The 18,994-nt window shown below is 49.0% G+C and overlaps 1 protein-coding gene and 1 long non-coding RNA gene across 15 annotated transcripts in view; one reads left to right on the top strand and one right to left on the bottom strand.

Moving 5' to 3' along the window:
* The window catches only part of CACNA1B (calcium voltage-gated channel subunit alpha1 B), a 298,893-nt gene extending 280,112 nt beyond the window's left edge, over positions 1-18,781 (bottom strand). For 10 of the 14 annotated variants that reach the window (XM_064393612.1, XM_064393613.1, XM_064393614.1 and 7 more), the window contains exons 1-3: positions 18,062-18,780; positions 14,452-14,558; positions 7,263-7,402 (exon numbers count right to left, since the gene is read on the bottom strand). In XM_064393612.1, the coding sequence (XP_064249682.1) occupies positions 7,263-7,402; positions 14,452-14,558; positions 18,062-18,320 (506 nt within the window). In that variant the 5' untranslated portion in view covers positions 18,321-18,780. Of the gene's footprint in view, positions 1-7,262; positions 7,403-9,101; positions 9,252-9,282; positions 9,355-14,451; positions 14,559-18,061 lie in introns of those variants that run through there. The other 4 variants (XM_064393626.1, XM_064393625.1, XM_064393624.1 and 1 more) reach the window with 4 other exon arrangements.
* LOC135283124 (uncharacterized) lies at positions 9,111-11,390 on the top strand. The gene is made up of 2 exons (XR_010349003.1): positions 9,111-9,948; positions 11,078-11,390. It is a non-coding gene; the product is annotated as an uncharacterized LOC135283124 (long non-coding RNA).
* Positions 18,782-18,994: the final 213 nt, after the last annotated feature.

Below are 18,994 nucleotides of genomic sequence, written 5' to 3'. Positions count from 1 at the left end.
GGGAGCATTAAAAATAAGAAATTGAAGCTCTTGGGAGCTGCAGTTTGATTCGCTGGTTTGGGGTTGAATTCCCAGTATCCACACCCAGCTCCAAGAGCAGCTACCAATGTTTTCCACCTCTGGGTGCCCACAGGACATGGTTGCCAGGGCAGGATCACATATTAGGAGCAGGTCCAGAGTCCTCTTCCCACCTGCAGGCTCTACAATTGCCTGTGCAGCTGCTTCCCTCACAAGAGACAATATTTCCCTGCCACCCACCTGCCTTTGAGAGCCATAAAAAGCTAAAAATACTGTCTGGACTCTGGACTAATGATCCTGCCTGCCTTTGGTAAAGCCCTGGCTGCCATGAGAAGCAACCCTTGCCTTCACTTGGGATGGTCACTTCTACTTGATAGCTGCCCAGCTTCAGGGAGAGGTGAACACCCATAAATATTATCTGGCTGCCCCTCTTTGTGAGCACAAAGCTTCCAGGAAGCACAAAATGTAGAAATGGATATGAGATGGAAACCTGGATGGTTTTGTTTCCTCTCTCTTTAATAGAAAGGAGGTTGTTTGTGCCTCAACTTGCAAGCTCCTTGTGCTGTTCCATCATTATCACTTCTCATCCCAGGTATTCGATACCTCGCAGTCCCTTTTAATAAAGTAAGAGAGCAGCACATCAATCTCATTATCTGTTTGCCCTTGAGAAGTTCTCTGACCTGAAACGTTTGGTTTGCCACCCAAGAGCAGAGCCAGAGCAGGATAATTTCTGCCAGGGAAGGGCTGTCCCCACCTGCAGGTCCTCCGAGGGGCTGGGACCATCTGCAGCCTTCCTCTAAGCACAGCCCGGAGTCCTCCTCTGCCCAGGAAAGTCTCCTGATTTAGCAGCCAGCCACACACTTACTCACCCACCCGCTTCTCTCAACCTGCCTCCAGCCACCCCCACCAAAATCGATGCAGAAAAGCCACTACAAGCAACAAAAAAAGACACGAGCCCTAATTAACACAGCAAGAGGCTCAGCATGGCCTGGGTCCCCCTTCGCTCAGAAAATCAAGCCCAGAGAGAAAACAAACTCCAGTCCCAAGGAAGCTGCTCCCCACTGGGTAAAAAAGGAAATGGGGACATTTAGAACCCCCAAACCCTTCTCTCTGAAGATAATGGCTTCTGCAGCTCCCCAGGAGCCCAGGGAGCCAAGGGGCAGAGAATTCAACAATTTCTGTTCAACCTGAGATCTCACACACTCTCCTCCCCCCAGTTACAAACTGTCTCTGCTTCAAAAATAAAAATTTGGGTGCCTGGCTTCCTCCCTTGCTGCCCTCACCCACCAGCCAGAGCACCAGGTAACACCTTACAGGTAAATTCCCTGTGTCTTGTCCACCTTTATCTGATTTCATTTCAGAAGGAGGCCTTTGCTTCTCTGAGCCAGCAAGTGTCCATCCATCACTGGAGCATAAAAGATATTGAACACAAGGATCAGCTGCATTAAAATCCATAAAGGCTTTGCTCCTTTCATGACTCATGCACGGTGCTGACAGCACTCGCCCCGAGTCCATCACCACCCCAAGCAAACAGCTCCTTTTCCTTGTGACAGCCAACCAGGACTGAGCTTGTTCCTTCTCAAAATGTCCCTTTTCCCAGCTCCTGTTGTTGCCCTGCTTTGCTTTCTAGCACACAAGTGCCAAAATTTCCACATTGGGAAAGCAAAGGGCAATCTGCACTTCCCTGCTCTGACCCCTTAATTCCCTCATCTTCACACCCAGAGCTGATAAACAAAGCATTGAGCAACCACCTAAAGGGGTGCTGCAGGGCAGCCATGGGGGCTGATTTCATTTGAATTTCATTTTTCTAATTAGTTCTGTGGTTATTTGCAGGTGGAATATAGAATCAAAGGATCACAGAAAGGTTTGGGTTGGGAGGGACCTTAAAGCTCAACCAGTACCGCCCCTGCCATAGGCAGAGACACCTTCCACTGTCCCAGGCTGCTCCAACCTCATCCAGCCTGGCTTTGGACACTTCCAGGGATCCAGGGGCAGCCACAGCTTCTCTGGGAAACCTCTGACAAGGCCTGTTCACCATCACAGGGAAGGATTTTTTTTCCTAATATCTCATCTCCTGTTTGAAGCCATTTCCTCTCATCTCATCACCCTTGTACACAAAGTACACCAGAGCCAGTCCCAGAGCTCAGACATCCTCATTTAAGGGCTTCTGAAACACAGGAACATGCACTTGGAGATAAAGAAATGCTGGAGCCAAAGCTTCTATGAGTATTTTACAGCTTTAAGAAATCCCAGCCCTCACCAAGACATTTCCTTCTCAAACACTTCCCTGGTCACATCTCCCCCCTACACCCGGTCTGGGAGGTACATCCACCTGAAAGAGGCAGATCCAAGGTCCAAACCTGCTGCACAGCCCAGGCTGGGTGGTTCCTGTGCCTCCCACTCTGTCACTCATCGCTGCATCCAAGGCTGCTGCTCCTCAAACACAGCACCAGGAATAGCAGCTCCCACTGCCCACATAGCAGGATGATCCTGGTAACCAGCAACGCTCACATCGAGCATGAGCAGGCCTTGATGCTGTTACTAAATGAGTTGCCTTCCAAATTATTAGCAGCATCAGGAGCTGGGAGCACATTTCTCAGACAATCAAGATAATTCTGGCTTTTGTAATTTGTTCCAGACAGCCTGAGACATCCGTACCCGCGCAGAGACTTTGTGCACATCATTTGGCAGCTCCGGGCCTGGCACACGCTGTCTCTGCCAGTCCCACCCAGAGATCCAGGCAGCTGATCCAACTGGCTCAAGAAGCCACCAGGACTCTTCGAGAGTGTTTAATCCAGGCTGATTGGAAGCCAAAAGAAATTAATTCTGCTCATAAAGGGCAGAGCACGATCCTGTCAAGCACTCCATTATTTCATAGCAGCCTTTAGCCACTCTTGGTGCTGGACAAACACCATGTGGTTGTGGTCACTCCATGAGGATGTGGCAGAACTGGGAAAGGACCAGAGCAGCAGCAAAGGCCTGTGGTGCACAGAAAAGCCCTCAGGTCAAGGGAGGTTGGGCAGCATAAATCTCTGACTGGGGAAAAGCTGGCATTTCATAAAACCATAGGCATGCAGAAAAAGGAATTCGTCTTCAAACCTTACTAGAAGGCACCAAAGGGAATCTCAGGTAGCTGGTGATGAAAAGGGGACAAGCAGCTCTTTTCTTTGGGTATGGAGTTAAACTCTGCAGCCCATTATCAATGATATGGGAAACCAGAAGTATAAACAAGCTCCAAAACACAACTGAGGGCAGACCCCTTGGACATCACAGTTTAAAAACCTTTAAAAATCCCTAGAATTCTAAATTTTGGGAATCAAAGATCAATATCATTTTGTCCATGCCTTGTTCCCCATTCTCCCCCTCAGCACACAGGCCTTGACACCAGCTCCATGCAAACCCAACAGTTCTTCAGGCTTTGCATCCAAAACCCAGGAGAAAATCTCTCATGAACTCCAAGAGGAAAAGGTCTAAACCCTCCAGGCCCTGCTGAGGAATTTGGGGACAGGACAAATTTGTTCCCAAAACAACTGTGGATTTCTAAAAGTTTCAACCTAAAACACGTAGCAGCAACAGAGTTAGAAAGTCCCTTTGCCTCCACCTTGGAAAAATTGCATTAAGATCATCCAGTCCCAGGATGAGAAACTGCAATTTTGTGTGATTTAGAGCTGCTAATGGGTGGTGTCGCCACTGGAGCCAATGCAATCCCACAGAAACATGGAAATAAAATGAGCAGGAGCTATAAAATGTGTGTTTTCTCCCCAACAGCAACAGGCCCATCCCAGCATGGGCAGTGTTCATTGAGACTCATCTACAACTGGTGGAGATCACAAGAAATCACTAAATAAATCGCAGAGGTAACAATATCTTTCAAGGAGAGCAACCTGTTCTTTTCCCAGACCTTTATTAAGAGCAGATCCACAGGTTTCCTTGGAAGCAAATGAGAAATAGGCACCACAGCATTGCTGGGAAAAGAAAGCGAGGGAGTGTTTTCTGGAACAACAAACCAAAGCCATTTTGGGCCACTATCTGTTAGACTCGAGTTTAGCTCAATAGGATATTGATCCTGGCTGCATGGAACACAGCCCTGATGTATTTCCTGATTAACAAGTTCTGCTGTCTGCTTTTGACAAACAAAATCTCCCTCATTGCAAGTAGATAAAAAATATAATTATCAATAATTCCAGGGTGCAAGCACTGAGTAGCCAAAAAAAAAAAAAAGGTTGGAAAAAGCAGGTGGGAAGGATTGCTGCATGATCACTGGAATATTTACACAAGGCTAAGTTCAATCAATGCAGAGAGCCTTCCCCCACAGCCTCCTCCAAAGCACACCCAGACTCTGGCTGGCCTTTTTCCTATGGAAACCGAGAATGAGAGCAGAGCTGCTCTTTGCTTTTCTGGTGCTTAGCTAAAAGCTGAAAATGAGATCAGGTTTTCTAACATTCACCATTTACCTTAATAAAAACAAGCACTCAGCAGGATTAGCAGGTACACAACTCTGTGTGGGGTATCACGGAACATTTTCATGATCTTTCATGCTTACACAGAAATAAAAAAAATAAAAGAAGACGACTCAAAATCCCTCTATAATATTGAAGATCAATGTAAAACTGAGCTTGGGAGCTGAGCACTGCCTGGGAAACATGAAGTAACATTTTCAAGTAGAAATCTTGCACATATGGCAAAGGAAAGCTTTTGATAGAGTAGCAAAATTATATTTCAAAAAACTGATGTCCTACCCATCTATATTTATAAGAACACATTAAGTACTGGCTTAGCACTGTCCTTTTTTATTATTCCCTAATAAATTACAGCTTGATCATTTTTTGAAACACCCTAATCCAAGTCTGCCTTCCACAGAAATGAAAATGAAAGTCCCACTTGTGTCACCACCTTACAGCCACCCCTGGCGGGTCTGTCAGCAGGAAATTTCTCACTCATCAAGCTGACTTCGAAATCTTCATGCAGAAACGAGGAGGATTTTGTCTCAAATAAACAGCTCTGCACAGGTTTCCCCTCTCACCTGAGCTCATGCAGGCAGTGGGCACACGAAAGGGTTCTGGCCACTGAAGGAAACCCAAGGAAGAGGAACTCCAGGTTTCCAGCACAGCCCCATGGCAACACAGGAGTGAGCTGAGAACTTAATCATGATCTGGGCAGTGAAGAGCAAAACACACCAGGCTACAGAGAAAACACTAATTTAACCCCCTGTGTGAAGCTGCAGAGCTTTCAGTGCTCCCTCCACCTGGGCTAGAAATATTCAGGAAAGCATCAAACCAAGCATGAGTAACTCTGTTATGTTCAGTACCTTCCCCCTAACGCCAAAAATCGGGCACGAGCTCAAGTGCCTTGTTAAATCCAGCCCTCGAATTACAAGGATTAGAGGTCTGGATTTCCTCAGTGGAGATGACTCTTGGACTGGAAGCCGATGAGTTCAGCCTTTGCCACCCCTGCACTGCTGCCTGGTGGGAAGCCCTTGTACGAGACAATTTCAGCAGGGCCCAGTTGGTGTCACCATTGGAAACAGCAGCGGTGACGTTAACAGGATAGCACTTCAAAGGAACCCGCGGGGCTGCAGATGGCACCGGGGGTCCTTGTTCCAGCTGTCTCATCAAGCTGATATTCCACAATTATTTTCCAGGATCAAACAGTGCTGCAAGCAGCTCCCACAGCACCGGGGAGACGCCGCTCGTTCCGGGGGGATCCCGCGGCCACTTCAGCTGCAAAGCTTGGAATGTCTCAGTTGTAAAATAAAACCAACAAACTCTGGAATCTTGTGTTTATGGAGGAAAAATAATAATAAAAGGAATTCAAACCATGCCTAAACAATATGGCTGGGATTCAGAAAAGCTTTTCTGTGCAGCCTGAACTTTAAGTAGAGAACCACTGGAGTCAGCTGAATTCCAGCATATAGTGGAATGCTTTGCTGTAGGATAAATTCAGCCAATGCCAATGTCCTTCCCAGAATCAGGGCCTCGATTTTATTTTTTTTTAACACAAACAATGGTGTACAGCTAACTAGGAATCAGAACAGAGCGTCAGTGAGAATAATTGTAGCATCTGTGCTAATTCTCTTTTCATCCTGGTACCCCCTGCTTCTAAGTATGGAAATCTGATTCTCCTTGTGCCTCCACTGAAGTTTCTATTGATTAAATACCCAGCCCCAGCAGCAGGAGAATCAAGCCCTGAATATTTATTCTCTTCCTCTTAATACATCAAGAATTCCCTTTGGCCTCTCAAGTGCTGTATCACAGGGTGCCATGAATGCAAATGGAATTACAGTGATCATGTAGCTAATGAATACATTTGTATATGTATGCAAGCATTTCCCTACTCCACACCACCACCAGGAGCAGGGAATATCCACGTTCACCACACACACGGGCAGGCAAGGTGTGGGAAAGGATGGATATGGGAAGCATATCAATAGCAGGAGCCAGGCTGCAGTTTCTGGGGAGAAATGAACTGAAATCCTTCCAAGATGAAGGCTGCAAGCTCAGGACCTCACGCAGACCTTTGGATCGTTTCCTCTGAAGCTTTAAAGCCCAATTTGTAGACTAGGAGTGTTCATGTTTATGTTTTCATTATCCACCAGTATCACCCTCTATTTATATAAATAGACAGAAACTGCTGCAATGCATAATGGAAAATATTGTCAGCATTTCCAAGGGAGAGATCAGTGATATCATCTCAAAGCAGGGTACAAAATGCACATGTAACCTTTTCACATCCACCCTTAATAAGACATTTTGAATTCTTTTCAAACACCCTCGAATTCTTCTGAGAAAAGTTATTTTATAGGGGAATAAATTCATTCCTGCAGAAACTTGGCTGATTTCAGAACTGTAACAGCTTAAAACCAGGATGCATTTAATTTGTTAGCACACTCCATGTTGACTTCTAAAGTCATGCTGTAACGTCCGAAAATAAATTGATTTAAATCAGGTTCAAGTACCAGTGGCAATTAGAACCTGCAAAGTCACAGAAATGTCAGGAAGTGTCTGGATCAGACACACACTGGAATATCTACAAAGAAATATCCTCAAAACCACTTTTGAGTTTGTTCAAATGCTTGGCAAGTGACTCATTCAGCACAAGAGCCGTTCCTTGGATTTACTACAGCCAGAATTGCAGGATTTTAGTGCTACCCCGCTCCAGTCAATCCCAGCCCAACCCAGAGTAAACAAAGAGCACAAATCAGGGTGAGAGCCCCGTTAAGCTCAGGGGGAGAGGAGGTCACTTACCCTGTGAGGACCACGACAAAATCCATCACGTTCCAGCCGTTGCGCAGGTAAGAGCCTTTGTGAAAAACAAAGCCCAGAGCGATGATTTTGATACCAGCTTCAAAACAAAATATTCCAATAAAGTACGGCTCAGTGTCGTCCTGGAAAAGAAGGGAAATTAAAGGAGTCAAGGAGATATCCGTGTTCCTGCTGTGATAACCAGTCCTCTAAACAGCTACAGGCAGCAACTTCACACCTTTTCCATTCTTTGAACAGAGCTGAAATTAAAGGTTTAAGTTTGTTGGAAGTAAGCTCACAGAGGAATTTCATTATTATTTTTCTGAAATTAATTTTCTTTACAAATTGGCAATCCTATTGGCCTTCATCCTGATGGTTTCATGCCACACTTTCCACACTTATGGAATGTTCTGGAGGGAATTTTGCTGTGGAAATTTTGCTCTAAGGGTATATTGAAATTAGAGATGACAGGTTTCTGGAGTTATTGGCATGGAAGATGTTCCACAACTCATCCAGGGACCTGAAACAAGAGGGTGTCTTGGGGACCAACAGCCAGCCACAGCAAGTCTGACTGCACTGACAGGAAATTATTTATTTATCATTTATTCCATCAGTTCCTTCTTTGCTCCTTCTCCTCCATTTTATCCATTTTCACAGCTGCAGCCTCATTTGTTTTCCTTTCACTGGGGATGTGGTTCAGGGAGAAATCCCCAACCCCTCCCATGAACAGCAGGAGCAGCAAGATTTGTGTCTGGAGTCCATGGTGCAAACTAACACAACCCCTGGGATTGCAGATTCGTGCCCTTGCTCACTACACTGAAAATCAAGCTTGGTCTCTACAGTTTTGCTAAACCTTTTATTCCATCACTGCACCAGATCTCTCAGTATTAGACTTTATTGACTGAGGTTCCAACACACATTCAGTGCCAAATGGAAGCATTCACATTTGGAAGGAAGATTTGGGCAAGAAACGAGAACAAAGCAAGATGTAAAAGCAATGGGCATCAATTTCAAGAACTTGTTCGTCAGCTTTGGCACCAGTAACCAATCTCCAAATGTGCCTCAGATCCTGGTTTTCATTTGAATCCAATGGAAGTAAAGCAGTCCTACCCAAATAAGCAAACTTCCACACTGAGAGATTAGAAATCTCTTTTCCAGTGGCTTTGGCATTTCTGGCCACCAGAACCAAAGAGCTGAGCTGCTGTTTGAGGTGTGGTTGTTTGTATTTTGCAATTCTCCCAATGCCAATAAGGGATTGTTTGTTCTCTGATGGAAAAAGAGCAGGAATGTCGAGGCTTGTGCAGCTTTGACACAAGCACAGCAACTCCTGCTCAGCTCTGACACAGGCCCACACTTCAGGACAGCACTTGCTCCAGAAATTGAGGTTTTCACGCCTAAAAGTTGGGCCTGTTCAGCCTCAAGATGTGATGCTGAGAGAAGCCCTCAGCCCTGGGTGTCTCTCTGTGTCCCTGGGTGTTCCTGGGTGTCCTTGTCTGTCTGTCCCTCTCTGTCCCTATCTGTCTATCCCTGTCTGTCCCTGGCTGTCCTGTCTGTCTGTCCCAGTCTGTCCCTGTGTGCAGAGGTCAGGGCAGGCCCAGGCTCTGCCCCAGGCCCAGCCATGGCCCCAGAGCCACGGGCAGGGCCTGAGCCCAGCAATTCCCCTGCCCAGGAGGCAGAACTGCTGCCCTGGGCAGTGCCAGCCCTGGGCAGAGCCCAGGGAGGCTGTGGGCTCTCCCTGAATGGGAATATTCCAGAACCATCAGTCCTGTGCCCTGGGGTGGCCCTGCTGGAGCAGGGAGGTGGCACCAGTGACCGGCCGTGGTCCCCTCCAGCCTGACCCACCCTGGGATCTGTGACGTGGCAGCACAGCCCTCCCAAGGAGGCTTGGCTGGACATGACCCAGCTCAGCAAGTCCAGCAGAGAGCTCCAATCTCTGAGGATGCCTCCAAGCTGCTGGAAAACACAGCCCCTGGAGAGGCTTTTCCATCAGCTGCTGAGTTCTGTTCCCCATATCCCCACACACCTCCATGGGAACAGTTCTTCCACCATTCCATCTTTCACCCCGTGTTACCTCTATTCCCCTCCACCTTTCTGACCTCACAGCCCCAGCAGTTCCACCTGCCCTGTCCTTGTGGGGAGGTGACAGTCACCTGCAGAGACACTCACAGGTGCTGGCTGGCCAGGCAGCAAAACAGAGCAGGGGCCTGTTAAGCTCACACTGGGCCCCTGGCTGAAATGGAGAGCAGAAAATGAAATCCCAGCCCCCAAACTGTCTTCCCCTCCAGCCAAGGAGGGGTTTGCACAAGCAGCAGCACCTCCAAACCCTCTGTCCCTCGCTGACACTGCTCAGGGGACACAGGAGCCACCCCTGCCAGACCCCCAGCTGCCCATCTCAGAGCTGTTTACCCACAGAGAATCAGGAAAAAAGGCCACCAGACCTTTTATGACCTTCAACAGAAATCCTACAATACACATCTTCTTCCAGCAGCTGCTCCACAGCAAGAGCTGGAGGCATCCCAGGGCTCCAACCCAGTACAGAAAAGAGGGAATAAGGGAGAAAGGGTCAGAAATCATCCTATGTGATTTTAGGAGAAGTTCCTTACAACTCCTCATGGACACAGGAGCCCTCTGACAGCCCAATCCACCTGTTCCTCAACACCCCTCACAGCCCCTGGCTCAACAGCTCCAGGTAATGTCTGCACACAAAGGCCTCCCAGCCCATCCCAAATCCCCATCCCACAACTACTCGCGTGCCTCTAAAAATAGCTCTTCTGAGACACACAAAAAAAGCTACCTTTACCCACATCCACTCCTCCACATTACTCCCTCACTTCCTTGGAGCCTGGTATCTACTCCAGTCTCTGCTCAATCTAGGTCAGGTGCCTGGTGATTACAGCTCCCAGCTTTAAAGAGCCAGGCTCCAGGTACTCCAGGGTTGGATGGGATGTGCTCTTCCCAAAGCTAGGGCTGCACAGAGCTCTTAGGAAGTGGGTCAGGAGTTTTTGTCAGCTTCTAAGGAAGCAGGAAGGCTCACAGATGGATTTGGGTATTTATTACAAAGGAAAACTCTCATCTGTAGGGTTGGCAGAGAGTAGCTGGGGAAATAAGAGGCAAAAGAAAGAAGGTCTTTTCTAAAGCCTGCCTAAATTTACACTGATTCAGCCCAAGAATCAGGGCAGTGACAATAAGATGAAAAATAAAATTTATGCCCCACTGGGAAAAGGTCCTGCAGCTGAAAAAAAAAAGGATTTGCCTGACTATGTGTGATGGAAGGAGGGAAGGACATGGCTGGATTCCCTGTGCAGCACTGAAATGGCCCTGCCTCAGCTCAGAGTCCCTGCTGGGACACCCTGGAGCCCCACCAGACCAAAGGCTGTGGCCCTGCTCGGGTTCCAGAGGGGCAGAGCAGGTGATGATGAGGATCCCTGTGCGTACTTGGAAGGAGGGCAGAGAATCTGGGCAGCAGCCAGAGCTGTGCCAGCAAGTTGTTTGCTGTGGACACAGCAGAGCTTGAGGCTGGGCCAAACACACATTTAATCAATATGTTTCTGATCAGAAACAACTTCTGAGTCTGGAAAGTCATTACCATTCCTATTTCGCGTCCTAGTGTCTTTCCTTGGCCTTCGGATGTGACAGCCTGGAGAGGTTTGGGTGTGAAAGGCTTTGTTCATGCAAAGGTTAATATGAGCAGCTCACATATTACTGCTCTAAGTGCCTGTGGATGGGAGAAAGCATTCAATCCATTAGTAAATTGCCAGAGCTGTCATGCTGAAAATGTGGGAAATGTGATGTTCTGTCCTCACATCCAAAACACCCAGGGGAGCCAAACACCCTGAGGCTGCAGTGAATATCCCACAGCCCCTCTGGTGTGGAAGAGGTTTTACAGCGACTTCTATGAGCCAGAGAGAAGTTTGAGAAGAGGATCCACTTTCATCCCTGAAGGAATCTTCTACCAAGGTCGTTGACACAGAAACCAAGAAAGAAAGAACGAGAAATGAGAGAAACCTGCAACTGCCTGTTCCAATGAGCACTTTGTTTTCTTTCCTGAGCAATGAGTAAACTTCTGAGTTTTGTAAGAATGTAGAAAAAGCATGCATGCTATAGTAAAAACAGTTTGGAGCCTTCTGAAAATGGAGTGTGTCGCTTTGTATTGTCTTCATCTCACCTATGACAGGCTGGTGCCATCCAACAGGCCCTGCCCCAGGGCAGGCAGGGCAGAAAAGAGATTTCCTGTCCTGCAAGTTCTGAAATCATCACTGTCCTTCTGGGAGAGATCTCCTGGAGCTCCTCATGGGAAACTGAACAATTAGGAAAGAGACAGAGAGGGAAGGAGGTCTTGGTGTGGACAGCCAAGAGCCCTGAGAGCAAGGTAGCCTTGGGGGCTGGGATGGGAAGTTCCCATTCCCACATTTGGAGCTCTCACCACCAGGCTCTGGGCTGCTCAGAACAGCTCCCTCAGCATCTCTGCAGCTGCATTACTCCTGTGTGTACAAATAATGCAATATTTGGGGTAGAGGGAGGCTGACTGGGTGGAGATGGACAGGGGCAAAGCTGTTCCACCAGACAATTCCTGGTGGAGATGGACAGGGGCAAAGCTGTTCCACTGGACAGTTCCTGGTGGGAGGGGAACATTCCCAGCATCCAGAGCATGTGAGACTTCCAGCTCGGAGCAGAAAAGAGCCTCGGGGTAGGTCAGTCTGCTGCTGGTAGAAGAATGAGTTTGTTCCTCGTTTGATGATCGAGGACCTGAGCCAGTCCTCCAGTTCACCACTAAATGCTCTGATCACCAGGCTGGTGCTTTCTCAGAGCCCTGATTTTGACCAGAATTTCCAGCCCAGAGCCAAGCAATGCTTTTCTGTGCATTCTGAGAATTTTCCTAACTCAGACATTCAAAATCTTGGAATAGTGCATGTACTGTACATGTGCTCAGCTAACCCTGTTTGACAATAGCAGGAGCACAAAAACCAGCCCGGTGCTGCAGCACTGCAGGATCATATCCTGGCTCTTGGGGAGATAAATAGAGGAAAATTTTGATTGAAAGACAAAAATAATTAAAGTGTTTGCATGGGCTCCTCCCTTTTTTCCTCAGCTTTAACAAACAGACAATCTTTTTTTTTTTTTCTTTGCTTCTATGGAATAAATTATCTGGGCAACTTCAGTTTTCCTTCAACAACTCTGTTAACATCTCCCAGTCACAAAAGTCTTGTGATGTGTTCCTCATATCCTTAATATCTGATTTACTCTTCACTGATGATCTCCAATTTGGAGACTTTAATGAAACTAGGAGAAAAAAAGCCATATCCATTAACCATTGCCCAAAAAAAGACCAATTCCATTCCTGCTAAAGACAGAATAAAGCACCTGCTGTTCTGCATGGACTTAGAATTTGGCTGAACAAATCTGAAAATGTATAGGAAATGTATGTGAATGTTTCCTCACTCTGGTTTAACACAGATTTGTAACATTTTTGATGAAACAACTTCCAATTTATAGAAGTAAAAGAAGAATCCTAAAGAGGCTTCACTTTGAAAACTAGAAGACCATTTTTCTTACTCACAATGCTTATTCTTTCCAGCTTATGTTGAAAATATAAAGTATTTCATGACTTGTAAAGATTCTCAGTGCTACTCTACGAAAAATCACTTTATACTTCAGAGTTACAAATGTACTGTAGTTAAAATGGCTTCAGGATATCTGAATCAAACATAATGGTGCTTGGGACAAAAATGAGGGGTTAATTCTTCTTTCCAGTCTGAAGCAGAGCCAACAGGGTAGAGATTGTGCATTTAACTCACTGATCTCTCTCACACTACTCGGTGGCAATGCCAGTGCCCCCCTTTGGAATGATTTAGGCAGGAATCTGAAGGGATGTGTGCTGTAAAATGGAATTAATACACTGGGGAAAAGGACAATAAAATGCCTCTAGGATGCCCTTATAAATCAAGGGATACAGAGAAACATAAAACCAACGTGAACCAAAGGATTGCCAAGCCAGAACGTCCCTGAAACTGCTTTTCCTTATGTTTATAGCCACGGAAGGCACTCCCCCAGCTCAGTCCTGGCTCTAAACCTGTGCTTTGCTCACAGCCCCAGGCTGGCCTTGCCAACCAACCCCAAAGCACACAAAGACAGATTTAATGGCAGAAAGATCTACATACAATCATTGATTCATTTTATCCTCACGTCTTCTTAATTAAAAAGAATTCCAACAGAGAGAGAAAGCAAGCCGTGTGCAGGAGGACAGCCAGCACAAGTGGATCCATTTCCAAACCAGCACCAAATTCTGACCCTGACTCTCCAAATTCCTCACTGACACATTTTTTCCTGATTCTGGAGAATGAGATTGTGAGAGCTGCCCACTGGCATGGGCCATCCTTGGGAACTGCAGCAAGCACTATTCAGAGGCTCTCATTTCTGGCAGCAAGCCTAATGTTATCTTTGTTTGCATAATATAGCATCTACATGGAAAACACATATGGATCCCTGTTTACCCATCCTTTGAACATGCACCAGCATTAATGCATTTAGGCATGCAAGACGTTCCAGATCATTAAAAGTAGAAGAAAAATCAAACCAAGAATTACACAGTTTTCCTACAGTGATGATAAATGGGAGAAATATTTTGAAGCTATTCTTCTATTTTCTTTTGAAATAAGGTAATTGGACTCATTACCATAAAGCCTGCGGGTAAATTATTTTTCTCTGTAAGCTGGTTGCTTTTTTTTTTTTTGGAAAGGAAGTGTAATCATCTGAACCCAATGTTTGCTTTGAAGGATCTGTGCTGTGGCAGGAAGACACACACAAATCCTAAAAGGTTACTCTGTTCTACCACTCCCTGGGAAAATTAAAATTACACAGAAGTTCATTTGATTCCAAAGATAATTCTAAACATTGCTCAGTTCCTTCCTGTCCTGGTTTAGAGGAAACTTAAGTTTGAAGCCCTTCTGATCATAACACAAAGTCCAGCTCTCTCCCGTGGCTGGGCAGGGCTGGCTGGAGTGATGAAGCATTCTTGTGCAGATGGGATCAGGAGGGGACAGTTATCCTTGCTGTGACAGATTTTTTCTGATTGTCAGATCAATGCCTGTCTGTTTACGTATGAATCTTTAAAATAGATCCAAACACTCCCAACACCCAGTGGCCAATTGTTTTTTGTGTTAGACAGGGGAAAAAATGAATGAATGAAACTCACCAATCTCTCTGACATCGGTGTCTTGTCTCCATCCGGCAAATGTTGTTCCAGAGCCAGCACAATACAATTGGCTATGATTGTAGCTAAAATCATGTATTCAAATGGAGTGGGGACCAGAAGTTAAAGAAGACACTGGACAATATGAGAAGAACCCCATCCAAATCCTGTTTCTACCCACAGAGTTGCATTAATTGAGCGTTCTAAGGTTTCTCATAATTTTTTTAAGACATATGATCTCCTTGACTTCCTCGGTTCTTTCTCGGTGTGTTTGGAAGAGAAGTAGGAAATTGGCACTTCTCTTCTTTAAGAGAGTTAGAGACTCACATACAATCATAGCTGCTCAAGGAATCTGGGAGCAAGAAAGTGAAAGGTCCAAAGGAAATAAAAACTATAATACGTATTGATTTTCACTGAGATTGATAAGCTAAATTGCCTCTAAATAGTTTATACAACTAAACACCATCTGCTGAATTTTTCTTCAGAAACATTTAACTTCAGCACATGGTGCAAATAAGTGATGGGCACAAAAAAGTTCAATTTAGAGTACCTACCCAGGTCTAAAACATGAATTACTGCTCGATTGCAATGTCCACTCTCAGTGAGACTAAAACCCTCAGTGCCCTTTTGGGATGTAGGATGGAAGTGGGGAGGGAAAAGAATCCAAATCTGGCACCTGGTCCCCCCTTGCTTTTTGCCTCCATCTCCCACCCTGAGCTGTGCCGAGCCCCAGCTCTCCCAGGGTGGAGCTGTGCCACGGGCAGCAGCGGCGGCTGAGGGCGGGCAATGGCTCTGCTCAGCACCATGGGGAGATGGAACCAGCACCATGGGGAGATGGAACCAGCACCATGGGGAGATGGAACCAGCACCACGGAGAGCTGGGCTCAGCACCACAGGGAGATGGACTCAGGGCCACGGGGAGATGGACCCAGGACCATGGAGAGATGGAGTCAGCACTGCGGAGAGATGGAACCAGCACCACGGGGAGATGGACCCAGGACCATGGAGAGATGGAGTCAGCACTGCGGAGAGATGGAACCAGCACCACGGGGAGATGGACCCAGGACCATGGAGAGATGGAGTCAGCACTGCGGAGAGATGGAACCAGCACCACGGGGAGATGGACCCAGGACCATGGAGAGATGGAGTCAGCACTGCGGAGAGATGGAACCAGCACCACGGGGAGATGGAACCAGCACCACAGAGAGATGAACCCAGCACTGCGTGGAGATGGGCTCAGCACCATAGAGAGAAGGGCCCAGCACTGCAGAGAGATGGACCAAGACCATGGAGAAATGGGATCAACACCATGGAGAGATGGATGCAGGACCACAGAGAGATGGGTTCAGCACCACGGGGAGACGGACTCAGCACCATGGGGAGATGAACCCAGCACTGCAGAGAGATGGACTCAGCATCATGGAGAGATGGGCTCAGCTCCATGCAGGGATGGGCTCAGCACCACAGGGAGATGGACCCAGCACCATGAAGAGCTCTGCTCAACACCATGGAGAGATGGACCCAGCACCATGGAGAGATGGGATCAGCACCCCGGGGAGAGGGACCCAACACTGTGGGGAGAGGGACCCAACACTGTGGGGAGAGGGACCCAGCACTGTGGGGAGAAGGACCCAGCACTGCAGAGAGCTCAGCTCACCCATGGGGAGCTCCTCTGAGCGCAGCGGAGAGCTCAGCTCAGCACCAGGGACAGAGCCGAGCCGCGCTGCAGACTCAACACCCTGGAGGGCTCAGCTCAGCCTGAAGAGCTCGGCTTGGCAGCGTGGAGAGATTGGTTCAGCATCGCGGGGAGCTCAGCTCAGCACCGTGGTCAGCCTGGCTCAGCATCACCATCAGCCCAGCTTAGCACCACCATGAGCTCAGCTCAGCACCGTGGTCAGCTCAGCTCACCACTGTCGTCAGCCTGGCTTCAGAACCGTGGTCACCACAGCTCAACACCGTGCTAAGCTCATCCCAGCACTGTGCTGAGCACCACCATCAGCTCAGCCCAAGCACTATGGTCAGCCCAGATACCGAACCGTGCTCAGCTCGGCTCAGCACCGTGGTCAGCTCGGCTCAGCACCACGGTCAGCCTGCTTTCAGCACCGTGGTCAGCTTGCTTTCAGCACCGTGGTCAGCCTTTCAGCACCGTGGTCAGCCTGCTTTCAGCACCGTGGTCAGCTCGACCCAGCACCGCGGACAGCGCCCGGCCCCGCCCGCCGGCCCCGCCGCTCCGGCGCGGGGAAGCGCCGGTGGCTCCGCCGGTCCCGCCGGCTCCGCAGCACTGGGGGTCCCCTCCCCGCATCCCCCGGAAAGATGCAGCCGAATCGCCCAGGAGGCAGGGGAGGGAAAGACTGAGTCTACCCGCGCAGTCAAGGCGATACTCTGCCTGCCACCGGGCGTTTGGGGCTTGTTTATCCAGACTTAAATGCGGGGAAGGAGAAATAGATGAGGAAATGCAGCAATCGCTGGGATTGTGTAATATGGACAGAAAGATCAATACGTGTTTGTGTGTGTTCGGAGAGAAGGGAAGTGCATTGACTCCACTGGTGTATTTTTCCTGTCAGCCCCTCAGGAAGTGAAAACTGGGGAAGTCTAAGCAGGAGTTGGCCTGTGTGGCAACTGAAAGTGTTGCTAGGAGGCTGGGAGGAGGCCGTGCTGCTGTTAGCTGAGGATTAATAGGGGTGTGATATGAAATGAAAAGAAAACAACCGGCTCCCCTGAGACCCCCAGTGTAAAGCACTCCGGTACACACATACAAAATCTGCTCCCTGGGAGGCTCAGCTTGCTCCCCTCTGCTTACAACCATCGTTCTGAGCAAAGCCCCCTTCCCACTGCAGCTCACTTGGCCTGGGAGCTGGGTCTCAGACAGAAAGCATCTGCCCCTTTCACAATACAGCAGATGATCCCTCTCCCCACTTACTGCCTCCTTCTGCCACAAGGCTTTGCTAATTTTAATTTTTTTTTTCGTGCAGCCTAAGCTTAGGCTATGCACCTAATCAAAGTGCCATGATTCATGTTGATTCAAATGGATTCCGGAGGGGATGTGCTAAAACCGAGCTGCAATAATTGCATTCCTGGGATTTACCTGGGCTCTCAATGTCCCCTACTATCAATGCAGCTTCGATGCTAAGGTGTCACCATTTTTATCCAACATTCCTTCTTCTGTTCACAGGAAGACAGAAGAGTTGAAAGGCTCCAAGATGGAAATAAAAATCAGGACTCACGGGCACAAATCTCACAGAACCTGACTTGAATTGTAGGAAATGTCAGTCCATGCACCTGTGTACATCTCGCTCCTAAAGACACCCTGACATGGCTTACACACACCCCCGGCATCAAGCACAGCAAAAGGACCCTCGGTGCTCCCATGGAAGCGATTCCTTGATTCCCTGATTGCCTGATTCTCTGATTCCCATATTCCCACTGCCACGGCCGTGCATCATGTCGGGCACACGGCTCCCCAGCACACACACCCATGGCACAGCCCGATCACACTGTCTGCATCAACAGCAGACACCCTCCCTGCGCTGCCTGGAGGGGTCTCTGCCCCTCAGCCTCCCTCTCCCCCTCCCCACCTTCCCCCCTGCCCACACAGCCTCCCCAAAAGGATATGGCCACTCTGTTATTCGCTTGGCATATTTCCGTATAACATTATCTTCACTGAAGATGAAGAGGGATCTGTTGACTGTGAAGCAGTTCTGTTTGACAGGGATGGGGTTGTAGAGAGCCATAGTCCTGGCTCTCTGAGCCATCGACTGTTTATACATCCTTTGGCCGGCTTGGGGGCCACCTTGCCGGCTGCTCCCTCTTCCAGCCCCGGCCGGCCCTCCACCTCCATAGCGGGTTGGCAGATCATCCCCAAACCGAGCCATCCTCGCAGTGCACGGAGCCGGGCGCTACAATCCAAACTGGCAGCCGAGGCGAGAGGAAGACGCATCACAGCGCGCAGCACTTCTCCCTCCGGGGGCTTCAGTTGCGGGATCGGGATCGATCGCGGCAAAAATAGATCGATATATAATAATACAAAAAAATATCCCTTTTCCTTCCTCCACCCCCTGCGCTTCCCCGCCGCTGTGGCTGCCCGGGGGTAGGAGGAAGGCTCCGGGGCTCCGCTCACCTCCCCGCACAGGTGGCGTCTCTCCGGCCCGACCTCATGGCCGGGGCGGCGCGGGGTGCCCGCGGTGGCCGCGGTCCCTTCGGCGACGGCCGCTGTGCCGGGAAGGGGCTGCGCTGCTGCCGTGCCCGCCGCGGGAGCGCTCCGCCGTGCCCAGCCCAGCCCGGCACGGCTCCGGCACGGCCCGGCCCCGCCGCATGTGATGCCCGGAGCCAATCGGCCGCCGCGGCTCCGCCCGCTCCAGTCACCGGCACCGGGGGGCGGGCGGGGAGGGAGGAGGGAGGATGGAGCCGGCCCGGCCCGGCCGCCGCCCACCCCGGTAAATACGGCGGAGCCGCGGCCACTCCCCGGGGGAAGGAGGGCTTGATGCCCCCCGCCCTGCGCAGCGCTCCGCGGGCGCGCAGAGCCCCGGCCGGGGGTGCCGCCGCTGGG

Source organism: Passer domesticus, chromosome 18, assembly GCF_036417665.1.
Source record: "Passer domesticus isolate bPasDom1 chromosome 18, bPasDom1.hap1, whole genome shotgun sequence".
Taxonomy (NCBI): domain Eukaryota; kingdom Metazoa; phylum Chordata; class Aves; order Passeriformes; family Passeridae; genus Passer; species Passer domesticus.
Note: the sequence above shows the minus strand (reverse complement) of the source record. Positions and strands in the feature narration are given on the sequence as shown.